Source organism: Petromyzon marinus, chromosome 27 (genome assembly GCF_048934315.1).
Source record: "Petromyzon marinus isolate PM22_M1 ecotype Great Lakes invasive population chromosome 27, UKy_Petmar_22M1.pri1.0, whole genome shotgun sequence".
NCBI lineage: Eukaryota > Metazoa > Chordata > Hyperoartia > Petromyzontiformes > Petromyzontidae > Petromyzon > Petromyzon marinus.
Genome location: NC_133693.1, coordinates 5,432,831 through 5,456,942, shown reverse-complemented (window position 1 = coordinate 5,456,942; position 24,112 = coordinate 5,432,831). Strand labels below are relative to the sequence as shown.

The 24,112-nt window shown below is 54.1% G+C and overlaps 1 protein-coding gene across 1 annotated transcript in view; it reads left to right on the top strand.

Moving 5' to 3' along the window:
* Positions 1-24,112, top strand: part of LOC116946707 (microtubule-actin cross-linking factor 1, isoforms 1/2/3/4-like) — a 340,281-nt gene that overhangs the window by 298,007 nt on the left and 18,162 nt on the right. Inside the window, exons 82-101 of the mRNA XM_076069967.1 lie at positions 856-957; positions 1,854-2,027; positions 2,462-2,617; positions 3,484-3,681; positions 4,680-4,808; positions 8,509-8,706; positions 9,035-9,190; positions 9,832-10,038; positions 11,169-11,288; positions 11,800-11,969; positions 12,830-12,989; positions 13,410-13,604; positions 14,066-14,194; positions 14,697-14,840; positions 15,527-15,715; positions 16,560-16,680; positions 17,403-17,572; positions 18,687-18,849; positions 20,072-20,226; positions 21,433-21,507. Of these exons, the coding sequence (XP_075926082.1) occupies positions 856-957; positions 1,854-2,027; positions 2,462-2,617; positions 3,484-3,681; positions 4,680-4,808; positions 8,509-8,706; positions 9,035-9,190; positions 9,832-10,038; positions 11,169-11,288; positions 11,800-11,969; positions 12,830-12,989; positions 13,410-13,604; positions 14,066-14,194; positions 14,697-14,840; positions 15,527-15,715; positions 16,560-16,680; positions 17,403-17,572; positions 18,687-18,849; positions 20,072-20,226; positions 21,433-21,507 (3,111 nt within the window). The remainder of the gene's footprint in view (positions 1-855; positions 958-1,853; positions 2,028-2,461; positions 2,618-3,483; positions 3,682-4,679; positions 4,809-8,508; positions 8,707-9,034; positions 9,191-9,831; positions 10,039-11,168; positions 11,289-11,799; positions 11,970-12,829; positions 12,990-13,409; positions 13,605-14,065; positions 14,195-14,696; positions 14,841-15,526; positions 15,716-16,559; positions 16,681-17,402; positions 17,573-18,686; positions 18,850-20,071; positions 20,227-21,432; positions 21,508-24,112) is intronic.

The window sequence follows — 24,112 nt, the reverse complement described above, 5'->3', positions numbered from 1 at the left end:
CCAAGATGCCTTGCAGCCCATATCTTACACATATATATTACATAATTCCACCACCTTCGTTCGTTGTTTGATATTGGGAAAGGTCGCGTAAATGTCTCCTGTGAAACAGAGATGTAGCGACGACGAAAACGAAATAAAAATATTTATTTATGCTGGAGAAATCCGATGAGCTGTGAAGCTCTTTTTTACAGATGTCCAGTAGTTTTCATAGATGTCCAAAGTACGACCCGTTGATACCTGTTGATACCATCTGTCTAAAATTGATACCAGGCATCGATAAGGAAATGCATCATCATAACCACCATCAGCCACGATCAATCCATTGCTGGATACAAGTTTCCCCTGTGCCGTGTCGGTCACGGGGGCTATTTGACCGAACTTGACCATGCTCGGCAGGGTGAGTTTGTAAAGGAGGAGGCGCAGGACAAGTTCCGAAGTCACTCGCCGTAGTCGGGATTTGATTCTCAGCTTGCCGGGTTCACAGCACGCAAAAAGCAGTAGAGCACTTTAAGCACTGTGCCACTCCTTCAACCCCAGTTAGTATCTTTATACCCATAGATAATAATAAAACTACCCTTGTCAATGGATGTCGTTGATGTCGTGGGTAGCACACTGGCATTGCAATCCAGAGGTCATAAGTTCAATCTCCCCAGCATTGTAAGCGGTTATGCCGCAGCCAGTCGGCAGGTCCGCGCGTGACGGAGTAAAGCGTGTGGCCACGGTTTGAGAGTTAGGCCACAATCCCCTCGAGTGGAGGCCTTTCTGCCAGCGGTGGCGCGAGCGAGCGAGCCAGCGAGTGGTTGCTGCACCGTGACGATGAAACGGCAACTGAACGAAGCGCGTTTGTGTGCACAGGGCATGTTCGACTGGCTGGACATGGCGGAGGCAAAGCTGGCAGCCATGCCGCCAGTGGGCACCGATCTCGAGAGCGTCAAGCGGCAGATGGAGGAGCTCAAGGTGAGGACTCCTTTGATGTCCACTTTCGGGCATGATGCGCGCTTTGGTAATTCCCTGAGACAAACGATCTGCGACCGACTGGTGGTACGACACCTGTAGGTCTAAATTTTGATTTAAAGCTTTTCGTGACTGCAGTAATTCATATTCTTAGCTCTTTCGGTAAAGTCACGTTGAAGGGAGACAATAAAATAATAAAATATATATAAAACAATAAAAATTCTCACGACGTTTCGACCATAACACAAACGGTCGTCATCATACACCTGATGACGACCGTTTGTGTTATGGTCGAAACGTCGTGAGAATTTGTATTGTTTTATATATATATTAATATTTTATTGTCTCCCTTCAACGTGACTTTACCGAAAGAGCTAAGAATACCTGTAGGTCTGTTGGGAAAGCTGTAAGTCTTGCTGCTGTGGAACCGTCGGATGCAGTGCGAACTGGCTCGGAGAACTGCGCGTTAATCGACAGGTCACACAGCCACCTAGAGTTTTCGTTTTGTCTTTTTTTACGATTTTATTCCACGTGGGCTATCGGCGTCATGTTGTTACGCTGATGTGTGTCTGTATATTCGGAACTCTCGCAGAGCAGTGCATCAACCAATGTTAGAGGGCGGCCCGCGGAATGAGATATCACAGAACTACTTCTGAGATCCCTTCAAGTGACCACGAGGAGTATTACACTTTTCTACATGCCATGCCGCTGATAAATGTCTGTCGCATGATAGATCAGATCGACATTTTCAATTCTCAGAGCGGGAGTCACGCGATGCGTCGACCATGTTTGTTCGATGGCCAGCGTCTCCGCGCACGCCACTCCGACATGATCCGCGCTCCCGTCGCTCTGACACACCGTTCGCTCCCTCCGGCCCGCGTCTCCCTCCCCGCACGCAGGCGTTCAAGGCGGAGGCGTACGGCCAGCAGATGGAGATGGAGCGGCTGACACACCAGGGCGAGCTGCTGCTGCGGCGCTGCGAGGATCCCCCGCAGCAGGAAGTGCTAAGGTCTCCCCTGGTCGAGCTGCGACGTCGGTGGGACTCACTCGACGGCAAGATCGTCACGCGACAGGTGCCGCCCGCTGGCTGCAGTCGGTGGCAGCCGCATGAGACTCACCCCCCCCTGCCCCGACACCACCGCCCGTGGAAAAGAGCTTCATAGCTCATCGGATTTCTCCAGGATAAATAAATGATCCGATTCTGATCATCGCGGTGACGAAGACCAAGATAAATGTGACCTCCGCTTCCCGCGTCCCACATCCCCCCACCGACCCAATTGGACATCTGTGTTGTAACTTTCTTACCCTCTCCTACTGGACACCTGTGAAAAAGAGCTTCATAGCTCATCGGATTTCTCCAGGATAAATATTTTAATTCTGATTATCGTGGTAACGAAGGCCAAGACAATCGTGACCGCCCCCGCCCCCCCACATCCCACATCCCCACCCCCACCGACCTGTGAGGTAGTTAACATCTCTCTGCTCTGTTGTTGTCGTGGTGCTGCAGCACAAGCTGGAGGCGTCGCTGCTGGCGCTGGGCCAGTTCCAGCACGCCCTCTCCGAGGTGCTTGCCTGGCTGGGCCACACGGAGCAGCTCCTGGCCGAGCAACGCACGGCGACCGGAGACCCCCGGCACATCGAGATTGAGCTAGCGAAGCACCACGTAAGCGCAGCGCCAGTCGCCCACTCGCTCACCCACTCACTCGCTCACTCACTCGCTCACCCGCTCGCTCACCCACTCACTCGCTCACCCACTCGCTCACCCACTCACTCGCTCGCTCGCTCGCTCACCCGCTCGCTCACTCACTCACTCACTAGCTCGCTCGGTCACCGACTTGCTCACCCACTCGCTCACCCACTCACTCGCTCACTCACTCGCTCACCCGCTCGCTCACCCACTCACTCGCTCACCCACTCGCTCACCCACTCACTCGCTCGCTCGCTCGCTCACCCGCTCGCTCACTCACTCACTCACTAGCTCGCTCGGTCACCCACTCGCTCACTCACTCACTCACTAGCTTGCTCATCCACCCACTCACTCGCTCACTCACCCAATCGCTCGCTCACCCACTCACTCGCTCGCTCACTCGCTCACCCGCTCGCTCACTCACTCACTAGCTTGCTCATCCACCCACTCACTCGCTCACTCACCCAATCGCTCGCTCACCCACTCGCTCGCTCGCTCACCCACTCACTTGCTCGCTTACTTGCTCGCTTACTTGCTCACCCACTCACAAACCAACTCTCCTCACCCACTCACTCGCTCACTCACCCACCTGCTTGTTCACTTACTCACTCGCCCACTCACTCACCAACTCGCTCACCCACCCACTCGCTCGCTTACTTGCCGCTCATGTCTTTAGAAATGCTTTTTTGCGTTTAGTTTGTTCTCCTTCCCCTGCGCCTCCCAATGAAGTGGCTTATTATTTCTGCAAATCGTTAGTGGGAGGGAAAGAATTGCACCACGCATACAAACGCGGCGAGGGTGCATCCTCTCCCCCTCCCCACCTCCCCCGCACACCCCGGCAGGTCTTGCGGAATGACGTGCTGGCGCACAAGTCCACGGTGGAGAGCGTGAGCGAGGCCGGCGGCCGGCTGGTGCGGCAGGCGGACGGCGAGGAGGCGAGCGCCTTGCGGGGCCGGCTCGGCAACCTGGGCCGCCGCTGGGAGGCCGTGCTGAAGCACACGGAGGAGAGGCAGCGCCAGCTGGAGGCCGCCCTCAAGCAGGTGACGTCCGCGCTGCTCGCGAGGGCGAGCATCTGTTGCTGCGCCGTCGTTGTTGACACTCGTTGCGGAGGTTCGCGGTTGTAGCCCCAGCGACCGCCCTGGTTAACACTGCGTGCGTGCGGCGCCACGGTGGCGAGACGTTAACTACCTCGCCTGGTATGGAGGAGATGGTGGGTTCGATCCCGAACCTGACGCCTGCTGTTGTATATTTGGAGTTTGCGTGACTCTCTCCCTGTGGTCGCGTGGATTTTTTCTTCGGGATCCTCCGGTTTTTTCCCCTCCACTTTGAGAATCCACTTGCGTTCGTATGATTTGGCTGCTGGAAAATTCCACGCGGCAAGCCACTTCGTTGAGCTATCATCGTCTGCGGCCAGGTCGCTTCTGAAAACGAGCTATCTTGGCTCAGTGGGTGTTACCTGGTAAAAATAAAATAATAAAAACAAGTGTTGAAGCGTCGTGCACTTCACGGTGAACGTTCGCAGATTCCGTGACGTTGTTTTAAAGGGAGGTGGGGCCCCTGTGTGGCGGTGTCACGGTCCAAATTTGCCCAAAAAAATATCGTAATTCCTCACAAATTACTTAATTGGGTAGAAAGCACGAGGCATCATCGCTGTGAAACCACTGCAGACGATACTCGCCCGTGACAAATGGCGAACGCCAACTCTCATAATAATTAGGCTGTAATTTTTATACAAGACCATTGAAATAAGTAACGAGACTTTTGACAATGCTGTAACATGGGTAAGTGCAATTTCGGTAATAAAAAAAGCATAATTCTCGCACGTTTATATTTATAGATGCCGCTGCTAGATGGCAGACTTTTCGCACGTGATCACATTGGAAAAGCAGTGAGATGTTGTTATTTTTTTAAACTATAGTCCGAGGGTGTCACGTCGAGTGAAATATATCGAAGAATGAAACCATAATCTGAATCGATCGTTCCCCCCTCCCCTCTCCCCACCACCACCCCCCTACAACCTTCCCTTCTGCCTCTACAGGCCCAAGGCTTTCAGGGAGAGGTGCAAGGCCTGATGTCGTGGCTGGCGCGCCTGGATGGTCAGATGGCGATGGCGCGACCCCCGGGTGGCCTGCCGGAGACAGCGCGCGAGCAGCTCAACGCCCACCTGGTAAACGAGCGAGCAGCGCCGGTGGCGCCGTGTGGAGGTTTCGCTGGTGGACGTAGCGCGTCTGTGGGTGCGTGTGTACGCGCGTGTGTACGCGCGTGTGTACGCGCGTGTGTACGCGCGTGTGTGTGTGTGTGTGTGCAAGAAGATCTGCTGGACTACTTAGTGACGGACCAGCGGATGCGAGCCCATGTCCTTGACAGCAGGACCTACCGTGGAGCTGATCTGCCCTCTGACCATCGACTAGTCATCTGTAAGATGCGCCTGCCATTCTTCCACTCCGGTGGTGGGTGTACACCCAGGACCCCATTCCGACCTAAAGTGGCCTGGTCTCAGTTATCCGATGAAAGTTGCAAGCGAGAATTTCATCATCGCTTGCGGCTGGGATTGGCATCGTCCCCGACTCCTCCTGATGTCGAGGGTAAATGGGCGAGGTTTAGGACTGTGACTTATGCAGCTGCAATGGCTGCTTTGGGTACGCGGTCCAGACCTCCCCAGAGACCCTGGCTGACAGAGGAGGTGTTCAGGATGGTTGAGAAAAAGCGACAGGCCCACTGTCATCGGCTACAGAATCCCACGTCAGAGAATGAGGAGGCTTACCGCAGCCTTCGCTCGGAGGTTCGGAGAGCCGTGAGGTGCTGCAAGGATGGGTGGTGGTCGCGGGTTGCTGAGGAGATGGAGTGTGCCTCAGTGGCCCGTGATCACAAATCTCTATTTAACTCCATCAAAAAAGTAACCTGCAGCGCCACACCTATTACAATCATTAGGGGAAAAAACGGTTATCCAATCTCCGACCCCCAGGAACAGGTTTGCAGATTTGCTGAGCATTTCTGTGAGGTCCTGGGAGAGGGAAAACCCCTCAGCCAGGAAAACATCGTGGCACAAAGTGAGGATGACCCTGCTGAGGCTGCGGTGCCTCAAATATTGGATGGAGTCACCCCCTGTGAGTGTCTGGCTGAGGTGCCATCTGTTGAGGAAGTACTGAAGGCGATCCGGAGTCTGAGACCAGGAAAGGCAGCGGGCAGAGATGATCTCCCAAGCGAAATGCTGAGGGAGGGTGGCGTTTGTGCACAGACTGCCCTATATGACATCATAACAACATTCTGGACCACTGGACGGGTTCCGCAGGATTGGAAGGATGCCCTGGTGGTCCCCCTTTTTAAGAAGGGGGACCGCCCAGACTGTAACAACTACAGGGGCATTTCACTCCTCAGTGTGCCGGGAAAGGTCCTGACAAGGATTATTCAGCATCGCCTTGCCAGGCACGCTGAGGAGAGGCTTGCGGAGCCCCAATGCGGTTTCAGGAAAGGGCGGTCCTACACAGATGCCATATTTTCTGTCCGTCTGCTACAGCAGAGGTGTAGGGAATTCCAACAAGACCTACATCTCTGCTTTATTGACCTGGTCAAGGCCTATGATACCATCAGTAGGCCTGGGCTCTGGGTTGTTCTTCGTGCTTTTGGAGTACCTGACCCTCTGCTCACGATCATTAAGGACCTTCATGATGGTGAGCGGGCCCGGGTAAAACTACGTGGTCGGGAGTCAGAGCCATTCCCTGTACACCTTGGGGTGCGACAGGGATGTCCTCTGGCTCCCACATTATTTAACATCTATTTTGACCACGTAGTTCGTGAAGCCTTCAATAGCTGTACCGGGGGAATCTCCATATGGTACAGATATAATGGGAGGCTGATCGATGCCCGGGTGCGGTCAAGGGATGGCTCCCTATTGCTCAACCATGTTATGTATGCTGATGATTTGGTAATAGCTGCTCATTCAGAGGAGGAGTTGGAGACGCTGCTGCTGAGACTGGAGCGTGCCACTAAGAGGTGGGGCCTTACCATCAGCCCCACCAAAACTAAGCACCTGCCTGGGTATTTTGTACCATCGGACACTCCACCCCCACAACTCCCAATCGGTGATGGGGCAGTTGTGGAGTGAGTGGAGAGTTTCCCATACCTGGGCAGTGTGCTTATGACCGGCTCCAGTTTAACAGCAGAGGTCTCACTCCGAATCAGTCGAGCGGTAATATCTTTTCATCGGTTGCGTAACGCTGTGTGGAAGCTACCTGGTCTGTCGCTTCGCACTAAGCTTCAGGTCTTCTCGGTCACGGTCATTCCCTCCCTTCTCTACGCTTGCGAAACGTGGACCCCCCTAATGGAACATCTTCACCGGTTAGAAACATTTAGGCTGGCCTGCCTACGATCCATCCTGGGTTTAACCAGACTGGATTGTGTGAGGAGCTCACAAATCCTTGAAATATCTGGGTAGGGTCCCATCGGTGAGCTCCTCCGGCGGGGAAGGCTGCGATGGCTGGGTCATGTAGCCCTCATGCCCAGCCACCGCATGCCGAAACAGCTTTTGTTCGGCCGGATTGAGGGGGCTAAGCGGGCGCGGCACGGGCTAGAGAAGAGATGGAGTGATGTGGTACAGGAGGACGTGGAGCTGAGTGGACTTGCCAATGACTGGTTCCAGCGGTGTCAAGATCGGCCTCTGTGGAGGAGGCTCGTGAAGGACGCTACTGGGCAGTTGGAGGCAGTCGCCCTCCAACAACAACGGAGGGCGGAGGAGCGACGCTCACAACAACGAGCAGAGCGCCGGGTGGCTAAAGCACAGCAGGTTGCCACAGTAGGGGGCACAGGTGGTGCATCAGCCAGTCATCTCAGTCAGTCGACCCGTGGCACCTGGGTCTGCCCCGTGACCTCCTGCCAGCGGGCGTTCGACACTTTACGTGGCCTTAAGGTGCACATAGCCTGGCACAAGCGTCGTGGTGACGTCACCGCCACTTAGTGGCGAATGGCGGTTGTTGTTGTTGTTGTTGCGTGTGTATGTGCGTGTGTGTACGTGCGTGTGCGTGTGTACGTGTGTGTGCGTGGGTACGTATGTGTGCGTGTGTGCGTATGTACGTGTGTGTGCGTATGTACATGTGTGGGCGTGTGTGCGAGTGACAACGGCGGCCGGGCGTGGTGCTGGCCACCCACCCCCCTCGTGTGTGCCGTGCTGGCCTTCACAGGCGCTCGTGAACATCACTCGCCCCAACAGTGTGTTAACGCTAAACAGGGGATCTTTGTCTTTGTGTGTGTGTGTGTGTAAACGCTGTTGGGAGTGGGGAGCGGTAGCATGAGTTGGTGTGCCGCACGACAAACCCGGCGACCCGAGTTCGATTCCTGCTCACCGCCAACACAAGTGACGATTATCTGAATTGGTCCTGGGCCTCCCCTAGGTCGACTCATCTTCAAACGAATGCCTGGTGCGGTGTGTAAATATCACCACTCGGGAGACAAAGGCGGCCGAGCGTGGTGGTGCTGGCCACCCACCCCCTCGTTTGTCGTGCCGGCCCTCATAGGTGCTCACTAACAGCGCTTACCCCAACAGTATGTGAAGGCTACACGGGGGATCTTTGCCTTGTCTCTGCGGAACAATGAGCGGGGTGCCGGGCGGCTAAAAACACAGCAATTCGGCACAGTAGGGGGCACAGGTGCTACATCTGCCAGTCATCTCGGTCAGTCGACCCGCGGCACCTGGCTCTGTCCCGTGACCACCTACTCAGCGGGCGTTCGACACTTCGCGCGGCCTTGAAGTCCACGCAGCCCTGCACAAGCGCCGTGGTGACATCACCGCCACTTAGTGGCGAACGGCGGCGGCCGCGCGTGCGTGCGGTGACGTGACGGGCTCGCCGGCGCGGGGGGGTGGTCGCCCGCAGGAGTTGTGCCGGGAGATGGAGGCGCGCGAGGCCCCGTACTACGACCTGCTGGAGCGTGGGCGCCAGCTGCAGGACACCGGCGAGGAGGGGGCCGCGCCGCCGCCGCCGCCGCCGCCGCCGTGCAACGGCGCCCAGCAGGGCCTGCGCGCCCTGCAGCAGCGCTGGGACTGCGTGCGCGCCAAGCTCAACGATAGGAAGGTGCGGGCTCGTGCGCGTGGGCAGGCACCGGCGCGCGTTGCCTGCGTATCGCGTGCGTGTGTTCGTCTGCGTGTGTCTCTCTGTGTTTGTTCATGCATCTCTCGAAACATATGCGGTGGTAGAAATGGGCCGGCACTGCTCAAAACACCGTACGTGCGTAACGGGACGTATTGTTATCACCGTCCCATCGTCGCCATCATCTCCGTCATCAGGCTCATCGTCATTAGTTTCACCATTGTCATCATTGGCCTCATCATCACCATCACCAGCCTCACCATCTTACCCTCTCTCTCTCTCTCGTGACGTCTCCCTCCGCGCCGTGGACCAGGCCAAGCTGGAGGAGGCGGTCTCCGTGGCGACAGAGTTCCACAACTCTCTGCAGGAGTTCATCGTGTGGCTTACGGCGGCCGAGCGAACCATCGGCACGGCCACGGCCCCGAGCCTCGTGCTCGACACGGCGCTCTTCCAGGTCGATGAGCACAAGGTGGGGCCCGCACGGACGGGCGGCGCCTGCAGCTCGCGCTGGACGGGGGGGCCGATCGTTGGCCTGCTAGCGGTGGGCGGCGGATGGTTTTAGCCTGAGCGGTGCCATCCGTTTTTTTCGTTGGGCCAACGAAAACAGAAGGCGCTGTTGGTTGTTGCCTCTCAGCGGTAAGGCGAGAAGGATGATTAGTGGGCAGCGTGTGGTCTCTGCCTGTTAGCAGTTGCCTGCTCTTTGCAGTGAGTACTCATTCGAAATCATCATCACAATTATTCCGCAAGTGGAAAATAGTGCGACTGCGGCTACAGACACCAAACCATGGAGCGTAGAACTTTGCTCTGCTCCAAATAAAAATTTGAAGGTGATTGGTGAATGACTAGATGGGTGGGTGGGTAGATGGGTGAATGACTGAGTGCGTGGTTGAGTGCGTGGATAAGTTTGTGGGTGGGTGAATATGTGGGTGAATGGGTGAGCAAATGAGTGTATCAGCAATTGACCAAGTCTCAGATAAAGCATCTGTGAACGGCTGAACCACTTCGAGCTGAATCCCTAACAGCTGCTCTCCATCGACCGCACGAATTCGTCGTCGCCGTCGCTCACGTTTCCTATTTAATTTCTCCCGGACTGCGCCGCCGCTCCCCCAGATCTTCGTGACGGAGCTGAACGGGCGGCGCGAGGCGCTGGTGGAGCTGGAGCGAGCCGGCGCGCAGCTCAAGCTCGCCGCGCCCAAGCAGGACGGCGCCCTCATCCGCAACCTCCTGCTCAGCGTGTCGGCGCGCTGGGACAAGGTGGCGCAGCGCTCCCTCGAGCGCAGCCGCGCGCTTGAGGACGCGCGCAAGCGCGCCAAGCAGGTGACGGCGCCAGCCCGCGGGCCGACATCGCCGTGGGGGGTTCGGTGGAGCTCTGTAGCCGGCCTCGGCCGTTGCTGGCCCCGTCCGTAGCCGGCCTCGTCCGTGTGCATGTCAGAGCGGCCTGGTGGCTTGGCGTGAGAGAGAGAGAGAGAACGAGCGGCTCGCAAATGAAAATGGTTGTGAGTTCAAATCCTGTGCCTACCCCCCTACCCCCACCCCCGTCGTCCCGCCACTGTCGATGTGTTGGGGGTCTCCGCTTGCAGTTGACTTTGTTGGGAAGTCAACAGCAATTGTCGAATGCATGGACTCGTCACCTGCCATACGAATGTGGAATTTGCACGACTGGCTCGGAGATGGGCACTGCCTCAATGCTGATTTGAACAGGAAATCGCTGACTTTTCATTCGTGTACATGCACGTGTCAAGTAAATAGCATTATGAGCTTAAGTATCAGCATCATTTATTATTTATACCGCATCTCCCACACAGTGTGTCTTGAGCAGCCGGAACAAACAGGAATTTTTGATAATAAAATACAAACAGAATCACTTAATCACTCAGTGAGGAAGTGATCGCAGACAAATACCATGTACATGTCGGCAATGCAAGCAAATGGGAATAAACAACACTTCAAAGCTAAACAGTGCGTAAAGGTATTCACACGTTCTTGAAATGTATCTCTTTCGTGTTAACATCCTACCTCCTTTTTTCGCATCAGTGGTATTATTTCTAACTAAGTATTTTCATCGCTTAAAAACACTGCACCGACTTGAAAGCATTCCTCTTTCTGCTGCATGTGGCAGTGGTGCAAGTGACGCATGACTCTTAAGTATTTGACCAGGTACGGCCCACTGAACAATATAGCTTTTTTTTTTTAGAAGCGACCTGGCCACACAAATGATGTCCCAATGACGTGGCTTATTATTTTTTGGAAATTGATAGTAGCAGCCAAATACTCTAAACGTGTCTCTGAATGTGTAGGGGAAAAAACCGGAGGACCTGGAAAAAAATCCATGCATCAGGGTCAGGATCGAACCCACGATGTCCTGTATACTCGGCGAGGTAGTTAACATCTCACGGTGCCTGCTGATCTTGGTCGTAATTGTAATTCGGTGGTTGCGCGACTTTCAGTTTCACGAGTCGTGGAGTGGGCTGATGGGCTGGCTGGAAGAGGCGGAGCGGAACCTGGACACGGAGCTGGACATCGCCAATGACCCCGGCAAAATCAAGTGCCAACTCTCCAAGCACAAGGTGGGCAGAGGTGGCACAGCCAGATCCGGATGATGAATTTGAAAATGTCATCAAGCGTTTCGATTCGATGAGATGTTAGAATGAAACATTTTTGTTGATGAAATTATGGAAAAAACCGTAAAATCATAAAATAATTTACAGAATGTATCCGCTTCTAGTTTGATTACATTTTAGTGTAGGGTAAATTACATTTTAGTCTAGGGTTGCATTCCTATGCACGACTTACCCGATAAAAAAAAACAGCCAAAAAAAATAGAGAAATATAAACGTCCAGCACTGAATGTACACGCCTCTTCGGCCAAGGCAATGATGTCACTCGCCACGCGTGCACCTCGCCTCTCCGCGACGCCACCACGCGTATCGCCGCCACGCGTATCGCCACGCGGCTCGGCAGGCGGCGACGTAGCTTCCAGCCAAACAAACACCGAAGAACAAACGCCTTGGAGAAAGCGTCACGGCGAACGCGGCGTTTCCCTTTCCTCCGATCGCCCCACTATCGCGGGCGCTGCAGGAGTTCCAGAGGGCGCTGGGCGGGAAGCAGCCGGCGTACGACGGGACGGCACGCGGCGGCAGGCTGATGCGCGAGCGCGCCACCCAGGAGGACGACAAGCAGCGGCTGGACGACATGCTCAGCGAGCTGCGCGACCGCTGGGACACCGTGTGCGGCAAGTCCGTGGAGAGGTGAGCGAAAGCGCCGCCCGCGACACACCGCCCGGGATAGGTCACGTGCTGTGAGTAAGGGACTGCAATCGTCGCATTTTTACTCAGTTGCGGGCGCTCTGGGAGGGGGTGCCAGCCACGGTGGCCAGGAGATGTTAACTCCCTCGCCTGGTATACAGGACGTCGTGTGTTCCATCCCGACCCTGACACCTGTATATTTGGAGTTTGGATGTCTGTCTCCTCCGTGGTCGCGTGGATTTTTCTCTGGGTACTCCGATTTTTCTCTCCACATTAAGAATCAACGTCACGCGTTTAGAGAATGTGGCTACTGCGAAACATTTACACGTAATGATAAGGCACTTTCCCCCTGCACATATAAAATCAATGTGCGTTAAGAGTATTTGGCTGCTGCTATAAATTTCCACATGATGATAAGCCACTTCGTTGAGCTATCATCTGTGAACAGGTCGTTCGGAAAAAATACAGCTATATAGCTCAGTGGTAATATAAATTTTAATTTAAAGCTTTCGTGACTGCAGGGATTCATAATCTTGGTTCTTTCGGGAAAGTCACGTAGAAGGGAAACAATAAAATAATAAAAATATAAAACAATAAAATTCTCACGACGTTTCGACTGCAACGCAAGCAATCATCATCAGGTGTGACAACCACAGCAAGAAAATTTGAAAAAGGTGCTGTTTCCCTTCCACGTGACTTTACCGAAAGAACCAAGAATATAAATATAATATAAATACAGTTTAAAATAGTTTTATCATCATCATAAAGATGATCATCATTGATATCATCATCATCCGTCTAGTTTAGTAATGCCCACGTGACCTCCCCCGACCCCCCCCCCCCCGCGCCCCCCCCTCTCACAGGCAAAACAAGCTGGAGGAGGCTCTGCTCTTCTCGGGGCAGTTTGCCGACGCCCTGCAGGCTCTGGTCGACTGGCTGTACCGCGTGGAGCCGCAGCTCGCCGAGGACCAGCCCGTTCACGGGGACCTGGACCTCGTGCTCAATCTCATCGACTCGCACAAGGTGGGCAAGGGTGCGGGCCGGGGGAGGGGCGCGGTGAGGGTGGGCGGGGTGGAGGGTCGGCATGGAAGGAAGTGGCTCAGCAGGAACTGACATCATAGGAAGTGATGTAACCTCGCTCGCGGGCTACACCTCTGAAGTTTTGAACTTGTCTCAGAGAGGCACAGCCGCTGCCGCATACGTAACTGTATTGTAATTACTCGCACAGACACCCGTAGGCTCACGTGGAAACTCAGACTCGCATAGAGATATTGGGCCGCGTCTCTTTGGAAACGTAACAAGCGCAGTGCTTCCGTACAGCGTCTCGACGCCGCCATCCGTGTTGAGACGCGGACGGTGAAGAATCCATGTTGCTCCGTACGTACGTTGAACTTCTTTCGTGCTGTGTTGTTGTATCTCCCCCCTCCCCCCGCACCGCCGCAGGTGTTCCAGAAAGAGCTGGGCAAGCGGAGCGGTGGCGTGGCCGCCCTGCGCCGCTCGGCACGCGACCTGGCCGAGTCGTCGCGGGACGACGCCACCTGGGTGAAGGTGCAGATGGCGGAGCTGGGCACCCGCTGGGACAGCGTGTGCCGCCTGTCCGTCACCAAGCAGGCGCGCCTCGAGGTGGCACTCAAGCAGGTGCCCCATGCCGCGCCACACCCACGTCACACCCGCGTCACACCCACGTCACACCCGCGCCACACCCACGTCACACCCGCGTCACACCCACGTCACACCCGCGTCACGCCCACGTCACACCCGCGTCACACTGCGCCGGGGCCGCTCCGTGCCACACCCGCGCCGTGCTACACTGTGCCACACCCGCGCCGTGCTACACCGTGCCACACCCGCGCCGCACTTTGCCACGCTGTTGTCCCGCAACATGCCACGTCGCCGCCACGCCAGACCGTGCCGCATCGCGTCGCGCCGCGCCACACTGTGCTGCACCATAACACGACGTCACACCACGCTACGCGATGCTACGTACGTAGCCAACCGCGCTAATCGGAGGTGCTACACCATGCTGCGCGGCGCGTGCCCCGTGTTTACACGCGCGCGTGCCCCGTGCTCGCTCGCTCTCGCAACCCCCCACCCCCAAGGCGGAGGAGTTCCACGCGGCCGTCCACTCGCTGCTTGAGTGGCTGGCGGAGGCCGAGCAGACGCTGCGCTTCCACGGGACGTTGCCGGATGACGAGGAGGCCCTCTGCACCCTCATCGAGACGCACAAGGTGATGCCAACCCCCCCCTCTACCCCACCACCCCACCACTCACCACCCCCCCCCAATTGGGATTTCCAACAATTCCATCGGTCGCCGCATCGCGCACCGTCATATGTACTTCCGCGGCCGTCTGGAACGTTCTTCCTTGCGATACTTTTAAATCATATAGATTGATCAGCAAGATTGGCTACGTGCGGTCCGAAAGAAATTCAACATACATACAGACAAGTAGCCGGATGGATCCGAATGACAGCACAATAATCCTGATATTGCGTTTAAGAGTATTTGCCTGCTATAAAGTTCCGTTTTAATTTAGCACTGGCAGTGATGCAGAAGCACGACACGCACAATCTCAACGCGTTTGTCGATAGCACTGCACATACACAGACACTTAACAAAACGAGGAGGCCCGTCGACGGCCAGCGGTTACATCAGTCACCGGAGAACGCCCACCCCATCGCTCTGTCTCCCCGCCCGCACCCCCTGACGCCGTCCCCCCGCATTGCCGCAGGAGTTCATGAAGAAGCTGGAGGAGCGACTGGCGGAGCTGAACCGGGCCACGGCGATGGGGGAGGCCATCCTGGGGCTCAGCCACCCGGACGCCGTCACCACAATCAAGTACTGGCTGACCATCATCCGCGCCCGCTTTGAAGAGGTGCAGCACCCCACCGGCCTCCGCCCCCCCCCCCCACCCCCTCCATCGGCTTCCGTGCCACTCACGAGATGCTCCCGTAGACAAACGCACGTCCGAGGTCAACGGGTCGCCCGCACGTGCGCGTGGATGTTGAGCTTTCGTTCGCACCGCACGTAGCCGACCGTGCTAATCAGAGGTGCGGGGGGGGAAGGACAACAATGAAACTGATTCCTCCTCGCGCCTCTGAGTGAGTCGTCCTCCCCCTTCGAGAGCGAGGAGCGAATAATTTAGACGTCACAAGTGAAAGTCACCATTAATTAATTAACCCTCCCCCGATCCGAGACGACTGCAATTTGCAGGGTGGGTTGTCACGCTTCGCCGCTGAATGTCGGAACGCGCGAGCGGTTAGCGTTCACTTTATTAAGAGAAGCGTCACGCCGTTGTTCTTAAAGACATCGTAATCACCGCACAGAACCGTAGCGATGCGACCACACTCTACGATAGCTGGCGCCAAACTGTGCCACACGCCCTCCCGCATGGCCTTGTGGCAGCCTCTGTTCCGAGAAAATTATTTTATTTTACTTTTTCTCCCGGTTCCGTTGCCATGACGTACACGCCCGTCATGGGATCATAACTGGAAGAAAAAAAACAACGGCGTATATATGTGTCACATTAAACGATTGATCGATCGATCGTCGCGCGTGCAGGTCATGGCCTGGGCCAAGCAGCACCAGCAGCGGCTGGAGACGTTCCTGGAGGAGCTGCTGCAGAACGCCCAGCTGATGGACGGCCTGCTGTCGTGGCTGCAGCGTGCCGAGGAGACGCTCGCAGGCCGCGAGGCCCAGCCCGTGCCCCAAGACCTCGACCAGGTCAAGACGCTCATCGCTGAGCACCAGGTGAGCCGCGTGGTCAAGGCCGCGCGGTGAAGGCCGCGTTGGTGTGGGTTCCGGTGGGTGAGCGCGCGGTCAAAACATGGCGAGCTCATGGCCGAGGGTGTGGCAAGTGCGTGGTGGGAAGGTGGTGAAGGGTGTGGTTCGACACTTCACGTGGCCTCAACGTGCACATAGCCTGGCACAAGCGCCGTGGTGAAGTCACCGCCACTTAGTGGCGAATGGCGGTTGTTGGTGAGCACGTGGTGAGGGTGTGGTGAGCACGTGGCGAGGATGTGGTGAGCACGTGGTGAGGGTGTTTTGAGCACGTGGTGAGAACCCAATGAAACCAAGATGAGTCTTATTTGCAAGAGTGACCTGGGGCATTAGTCTGCCAGTCGGGGAGCAATGAATGATTGCTGCTGAGTGTAATCCCAACTGAGTAATAATGTGGGTCATTTTCGAATTTGGCAAATTTGGACCCCGACACCCTGATGTGATGAGCATGCGGTGAGCGCCGGGTGAGCGTATGGTGAAGATGTGGTGGGGGTAAGCAGTCATGGGTTCGCTAGGTAGATGCAGCACGTTATGGCTGGGACGTGTATATCGATGTTATAATATAGGGGTTGAATTCGTATTTACAGCGGCACTATTAGTTCCGAAGAGTTTGAAAGTCAAGTGAGGCGAATGAAACCTGCGGTGTTTTTCGAGGTGTCCTCTGGCTGAGTGTACGCAGCTCAGGGGGTTTCATCCGCTCGATAATCCCCGTTGGAACTCTGGACGCGACGTGATCCTCTCGGCCGATAGAATCGACGTCACCCCGCCGTGCCAATTCAACGCATCCCTTCTCCCGTCCCCTTGCCCGCTCAAGGCGTTCATGGAGGAGATGACGCAGAAGCAGCCGGACGTGGACAAGCTGACCAAGACGTTCAAGAGGAAGCAGCCAGCCGAGGCGCACTCACACATCCCCACGCTCGACCGGACGCGCGGCAGTGAGTCTACAGGCCATCCCCCATCCTGCTCATCCCCGCCACCCGTCCGCTCGCTCACTCAACGAGCCATCCGCTCACTCAAGCAACCCACCCATTCACTCAACCACCCACCCATTGACTCACTCAACCACCCATCCGATTGCTCACTCAATGGCCCTACCATTCGCCGACGTTAGCCCTGGCTCGGGAATTTGAACTCGGGTACCTGGGCTCAGAGTGTAGTGCACTAACCATTGATCCACCACTCCACCCACTCACACGCTGGGTTGGTTGAGGAAAGTTTGAACTGAGCTGTGCGTCACTCCTGTCGAGCGTAGTGTTGGCCGGCATCATTCGAGGTTCTGCGTAAGGTTAAGGAATTCCACGCACACCAACAAAGGGCCATTGAAGACAAATTAAGAGGTTATTGATGTGATTGACATCGTGGTCATTTGTCTTCTCGTTCGTAGACTATCGTCATCATCATCCATGGCACCCTATGGCTTACACATCACGATTAATCTCTCATAATCATTTATTACTTGCAATGCTCTTCACGTGAAATGCAAATCCATGCAAAGCATCGCATCTGAATAGAAAGCTGCGCGGGCAGCACATCGATAAGTCCGTCTCACTCGCAACCGACGCGGTGGCAAACACGAATACGAGCGAACGACAGCGAACGACGAGAAGACACCAAATGAATCGTCCCCTTTCTCCCCGCCTGTCCGCGCGTCGAACAGAGAAAAGAGTGGGCATGGCCGGGCCGTCTCCGGGTCCCGCCCTAGGGCCCTCTCCCCTGGACGCTCAGAACCCCCGCGTCAACCTGTTGTTCAACAAGTGGCGCCAGGTGTGGCTCATGGCCTGGGACCGGCAGAGGAAGCTCCAGGACGAGCTGGACCGCCTCACCGAGGTGAGCGAGCGAGCGACGTGTGTGTGTGCGTGCGGAAGGGGCATTGCTATGCTAAACAATGTTTTTTTTTTATTTTACCAGGTAAGAAGGCCCACTGAGCTAAATGGCTCTTTCTTTTCAGAAGCGACCTGGCCAGCAATGATATGTCAACGGCGTGGCGTATTATATGGAAATGTTTTGGAGCTAAATAATCTAAACGCAAGTTTCTAAAAAATCCACGCGAACCCCGGGAAGACAGAACATGCAAACTCCAAATATACAGCAGCAGGCGTCAGGGTCGGGATCGAACCCACACGACCTCCTGTATACCAGGCGAGGGAGTTAACATCTCGCCACCGTGGCGCCCCATTCTTGGCGAGTTAGGCATATTAACCATTGACGACTGAAAAAGAGCTTCGCAATTCGTCTGATTCCTCCAGGATGAATGAAGATTCTGATTTCTGAAAAGCTTCTGTGGTGGCCAGGTGGCGAAGAGATCGGAACGCTGAGCCGGCACCGTTGAGAACCTGGGTTCGAATCCAGGCAGCCCCCTGGCTGCGTCACATTGATGATTTAACTGGGAGTCTCAGCCTGGTCACCAATTACCGCACATGCAAAACAATATATATGATGTTGGTTGCCATCCCTTCATTTGCCTAATATTAGCTCTGAGAAATAGATCTTAGTTTGACTCTCATGCATTGCTATGAATAGCGGAGCAGGTAATAAATTCCTGCCCCCTACTGCATGGGGGTAAAGGTTAATTGAAGGTGAACCTGGGGAGGGTAGTACTTTGGTATCCACTTCTGCGGATCGTTCTCGAACACAAATAGCTGCACTGCTCGATGAGCGATCCAAATTAATTATTCGCCTCGTGACAAAACTGGAGGAATTATTTTTTTTTTACTATTTTCTCTGAATTATTAGACCCTCCAGAAAGTACGACACACTCCAAAGTTGTGCCCTGTATCAATTATGCTGTACAGATTTGGACATTCACGCCCAGGCGACTGGAATATAAGATGCACCCCAGACTTTTTTTTTTTAATTCAGGGAAAAAGATTGCATCCTGTAACCTGCGGATCAACGTAACACGCTAAAAGCCGCCCAAATCTCCCGCTGTGCTGTGCTCCAGCTGAAGGAGTTTGCCAGCTTTGACTTTGATGTGTGGCGAAAGCGCTACATGCGCTGGATGAACCACAAGAAGTCGCGCGTCATGGACTTCTTCCGCCGCATCGACAAGGACCAGGACGGGCGAATCACGCGGCAGGAGTTCATGGAGGGCATCCTGTCTTCTAGTGAGGCCCCTCGCGCTTCACACGGCACTACCACCGCCACCACCACTGGCCGTCACCACCACCACCACTGCAACTACCACAACCACTACCACCACCACCACAACCAAGGCCCGTCCATAGCCTCGGCCACCGCTATCACTCCCACCGTCATTGCAATCCCCACCGCCGATGTCATCATCATGACTGCCACCACCATCATCGCTGATGCCACCGCTGCCACCATCACCGCCACTGCCACCACCCTCTGCACTGCTGTCATCACTGCCACCACCACCACTGTGACAGCCACTGCCGCCACCACCACCGCCCTAACCACAACCACCAATACCATCACCACTGTTCTATGGCAACAGTGGCTCGTTCCATACCAATGTTAGATTCCGGACACTGACTCAGCACTGCCCACACAAATATTTTGTTTTTGCCGGAGCTACGGTGGTTTGAGTGCTCGCCTCACACATCTTAAGGTCAGAAGTAAAAAAAATCCCAGGTTGGGGGGGGGGGGTCGACTCAACTCTACCTGCTTCCGTTGTCGATGAAATGAGTAACTGCTTTGTAGGAATTCAATAGTGGTTATGCTCTGGGGATTCCCTGTCCCCACCTTAGGAATGTGGAATGTCCACCACTGGCAGTGGCCTGTAAACAGGAGATGAGCACTGTATCGGCCTTGACTTCCTTTGATATTTTGACACGCTTTACAGGTTTATTTTTTGTGGAATCATAAAAAACTTGGCTAAAGGGTACAGTTCAAAGGTTCCCAGAGCACATGATGCGTGGCCGAAGGAAGCTTTAATGATTACACAGAATACCTCCGCACAACCTGCTGAGCAGCAGGAGAGCAAGACCCTTCCTTCAAACCGAACACAAGTGAATCAGCCTCACGGTGTGGCCCAAGCTTTAACGTGTTCCCAGCATTTATTTATGTCCGCGTATCCATTCTTCATTGTTAAAATCCCTGCATGTGTGTCTCTGTACTTGTGTGTGTGTGTTTCCGAGCGCGTGTCTCTCTTCGTGTGCGCGCGTGCGTCTCTCTGTACGCGTGTCCTTGCGTTCTCGTCTCTTTGTACTTGTGCGTCCGTACACGCGTCTTCGTACGCGTGCGTGCCTTCGTGCGCGCGTGTTTGTAACGTCGGTGCTCTTTGCCTCCGTTTGCCTCTTTGCGCGCGTCTGTGTCTGCGTGCGCGCCTGTTGTCCTGTCCGCCCCCCGCCGCCGTCAACGAAGAATTCCCGACGAACCGCCTCGAGATGAGCGCAGTGGCCGACGTCTTTGACCAGGACGGCGACGGCTGCATGGATTACTACGAGTTCGTCGCCGCTCTGCACCCCAACAAGGACGCCTACCGCCCCCTCACCGACGCCGACAAGATTGAGGATGAGGTAGGGCGGCTCGTTAAACTATAAACTATTCTTGGTTCTTTCGGTGAAGTCACGTAGAAGAACCAAGAATATGAATCCCTGCAGTCACGAAAGCTTTCAATCAAAATTTAAACTATAAACTGTTTTTTTTAATGTTTTTTTACTTTACCAGGTGTAAGGCTCACTTAGCTAGGTAGCTCTTTTGTCAGAAGCGACCTGGTCATCGCACATGATAGCTCAACGGAAGCGGCTTTGTCATCGTCACGTGGACATTCATAGCAGCCAAGTACTCTAAACGCACGTAGATTTTAAATTTTTACTTTAAACTTTCGTGACTGCAGGAATTCACTTTCTTTGGTTCTTTCGGTAAAGTCACGTCATCAGGACGATCGCTTGTGTTGTGATCGAAACGTCGTGGTTTTTATTTTATTACTTCTTTTTTTCTATCTACGTGACTTTACCGAAAGAACCAAAGAATATAGATTCTATATGTGAAGGGAAAAAACCGGAAGACCCGGAGAAAAATCCACACGACAACAGGGAGCGAGACACACAAATATACAGCAGGCGTCAGGGCTGGATTCGAGCCCACGATCTCCTGGATACCAGGCGAGGTAGTTAACATCTCTCCACCGTGGCGCCCCATAAGCACCACTAACATACAACCTGATGGTGTTCAGGGACCAATCGCAATTTTTTCGGGGGGTTGTAACCGGCCTGTTGTACGGCATGACGCCCGACGTTTCGGTATGCAGCCAAGAAAAAAACACTGAACGTCGTGCTGAACAGCAAGCGGTACAGCTTGAAAATACAAACCGAGGACAATGTAGGAGCATCTGACCGCTCTGTATTATTATTTTTGCTTCATGCAGGATTCCATGACCAAGCAGCAAACGTGTGAACATTTTTGTAGCCCCAGTTTATTGTTGTTATTGCTCCATTGTTGAGCTGTCTCACGTATTTGTTGACATGTATATATTGTTTTTCTTCTCTCGCAAATGTACATTTACGAATGATTGCCGGTGGGCGAAAATAACTACTGAATGGCAGCCCAAGGAACGAGCTATGACATCGGCTCGTGCGCAGATGCCGGACGGATTGTTGTATCGCGGGACCGTGAAGGATGGTGGTGACTTGGAGGGGGTCATAAACCAGCAGTGGATTGATCATGATCAATGACGATGATGACGGCGTCATTGTTTTTATTGCGTCCGTGTCTCCCTGCAGGTGACGAGACAGGTATCCAAGTGCCGGTGTCCCAAGCGCTTCCAAGTGGAGCAGATCGGAGACAACAAGTACCGGGTAAGTCTACGCCACGGCGCGGATTCCGCTCGAGGGGGCCGGGTGAGTGAGTGAAATCAGCCACTGCCTCTGTCTCCCATCGCTCGCCGTCACCCTCTCACCCCGACTCGCACGCACGCTTGGTGCCAGACGGGAAGCCTCTGCGCGATACAGACAACGTGCGGTCAGAGCATTTGGCTGCTGTAAATTGTTTCCACGTGACGATAAGCCACTTTGTTGAGCTATCAATTTGTGGCCAGGTCGCTTCTGCAAAAGAGCTACGTAGCTCAGTGGGGCTTACCTGCTAAAATAAGATAATTGGTGCAGTCAACTGTGGGGGAGATATTGCAGTGACAACCACCAAATGTGGATTGCACGGCGTTCCAGTGCAGCAGGCATGGATTATCTTAAAATATGAGTAAAATTTGCGAGTGTTGTTTAGTGTTTCCCCCCCCCCCCCCAGGACAACGTCTCGAGTTTTACCGATTCTAAAATTCTCCCTCGTGCTGTTTTCCATAACTTTCTCTGTCCGGTGTTTTCATATTTGTAAAACCGTTCGCATGCTGATCATTCGTTTGTTGAGTTCGCAATGCTTTACTTACTTGCTCATTTATATATTTTTTCTTCTCTTTTCTTTCTTCACTGCCGTCTCGATTTTAACATCTTGAAAAAAAAAATTCTAATCTCCTGCCGCTTAAAATGTGCATGGTAAGTCGGGAGCGATCAAGCTGGTCTTGATCCGAAAAGTCAGTGAGCCCTCATGGAGGGGGCCATCACACATTCACACAGCACTGCCTCGAAGCCGAGCCCTAGATGCATCGTTCTTACAGTCATATTCAACAACAACAACTACACCACAGTAAACACGCCAACGTTCGACTCATTGGCCCGACGTTCCTCGTTAAACTGGGAAACGCCGTGCAGCGTCGCTCGACACCCTTTGTCAGAATGGTCCTCCTGCATCGCGACGTTTTGCCAAATTCCTTTAAGGCACGTGTAGAAAAAAACAAAACAAACCCCCCATGCACAAGAGGGGGATAACATAGGAAGGTCTACGTACACAGGTACACGAACCCACTCGCTGTACTTCCATTTTCGTGGCCACATGACAGGCCGACGGTTTTGGGCGTTTCACAGGTCTATGGGGTCTGCCGACCTAATGCCCCCAAAGTGCTGGATCACGTGCTTCTCTCTTACAAACGAGACTATCCCAGCCGTCTTGAGTTCTCACCTGATGGAACAAGATCAGCATCCCATTCGTGCACACGCTTTATGCAAACGCTTCCAAGGGATGAATTATTCTAACGGAACAACTTGCATACCGATCAGGAGCCCTCTTGATGCTGTGGATTAACTTGCATGTCAAGTTGGTTCCAGTTGTATATTTAAAAAAAAATTACGTGAAAAAGAGCTTTATAGCTCCTCAGATTCCCCCAGCATAAATACACATTCTAATTCTGATGTCTGGAGGAGTGACCAAAGTGCTTGAGGCTCCCCACATCAAACACGAAATGCGTGATGTGCCCCCACCTCCATCAGCACCTCTTCCTTCCGCCATTTCTTTGTCCCCCCTCCACTTCATCGGCGCTCGTCGGCAACGTGGAATTGGCAACGCGAGACCTTGGCTCACGCGTTCTGGGACAGGGACCTCGAAGGGGGAAAGGCCTGCCAACTGGCTGCATGAAAACGTCTTTTTTAAGATTGGACTCCCCACACAAAACAAACAAAAACTACAAATGGCTCGCGTTTCGCGATTTTATTTACCGAGGGCTCGTGCGTCCACCTTGGCTGTCTGACACACGCGCGTGAAATCTTCATCAATGAGAGAGAGAAAAAAAAGACTCTGAAGCCCATCGCGCCACAGCTGTGTTTCAGCCAAGAGTTTTGTTGTCATTATTTGGGGACTCTCATCCCGACCGTGCTGTCGGCGTCACGCCCGTGAGACAACCGTTCGGACGTCCAGCAGAGCAGCGCGACCCTTCCTCGTGTTAGAGAACGGCACGCAGAAGCGGATATCGCGGAACTACCTCCCGAGTTTCCTTCCAGCGCCCTCTTATCCACATCGTGGGGGGGGGCAGCACTGTTCCCCTTTATCCGTACTGAAGTGACGAGAGGCCGCTTCAGGGTGACTTTCTTTTTTCGCACGAACTAAGCTTCAAACCCCGTGTCAGACGACAGAGGACACAGCCCAGGCACGTGTCTACGACATAAGCGCCAGTTCTTTTTTTGTCTCGGATCTTAATTTGAGTCCTTTTTTTTTTCCTCCTCTCATTTGCCACTTAAGGGGAGGGGGGAAAACCTCACTAAAGGTGTTTTTTATGCCACCCATCGCTTGACCTTTCACCCTCCACCCTGAATTTCGATTACGGTCATGCGTAGTCATCAAAAGGTCATCTCAGGCCTGCTTCTTCCAATGATGTCACTGTTCAACCTCAGTGCAGCATCGATGTAGAGGCACAGGAGGCTGATGGGCTACAAACATAGATATTCTACGTGGAGAGACAACCCCACACTGGCCATCCTGATAAAGTGTTTTAAAATAACCCCCGTGATATGCGTGGCATAGGAAGTGAACAGAGTCCCCATCTAGAATGTAGAATCCTCTTGCCAATAACATCTGGCAACC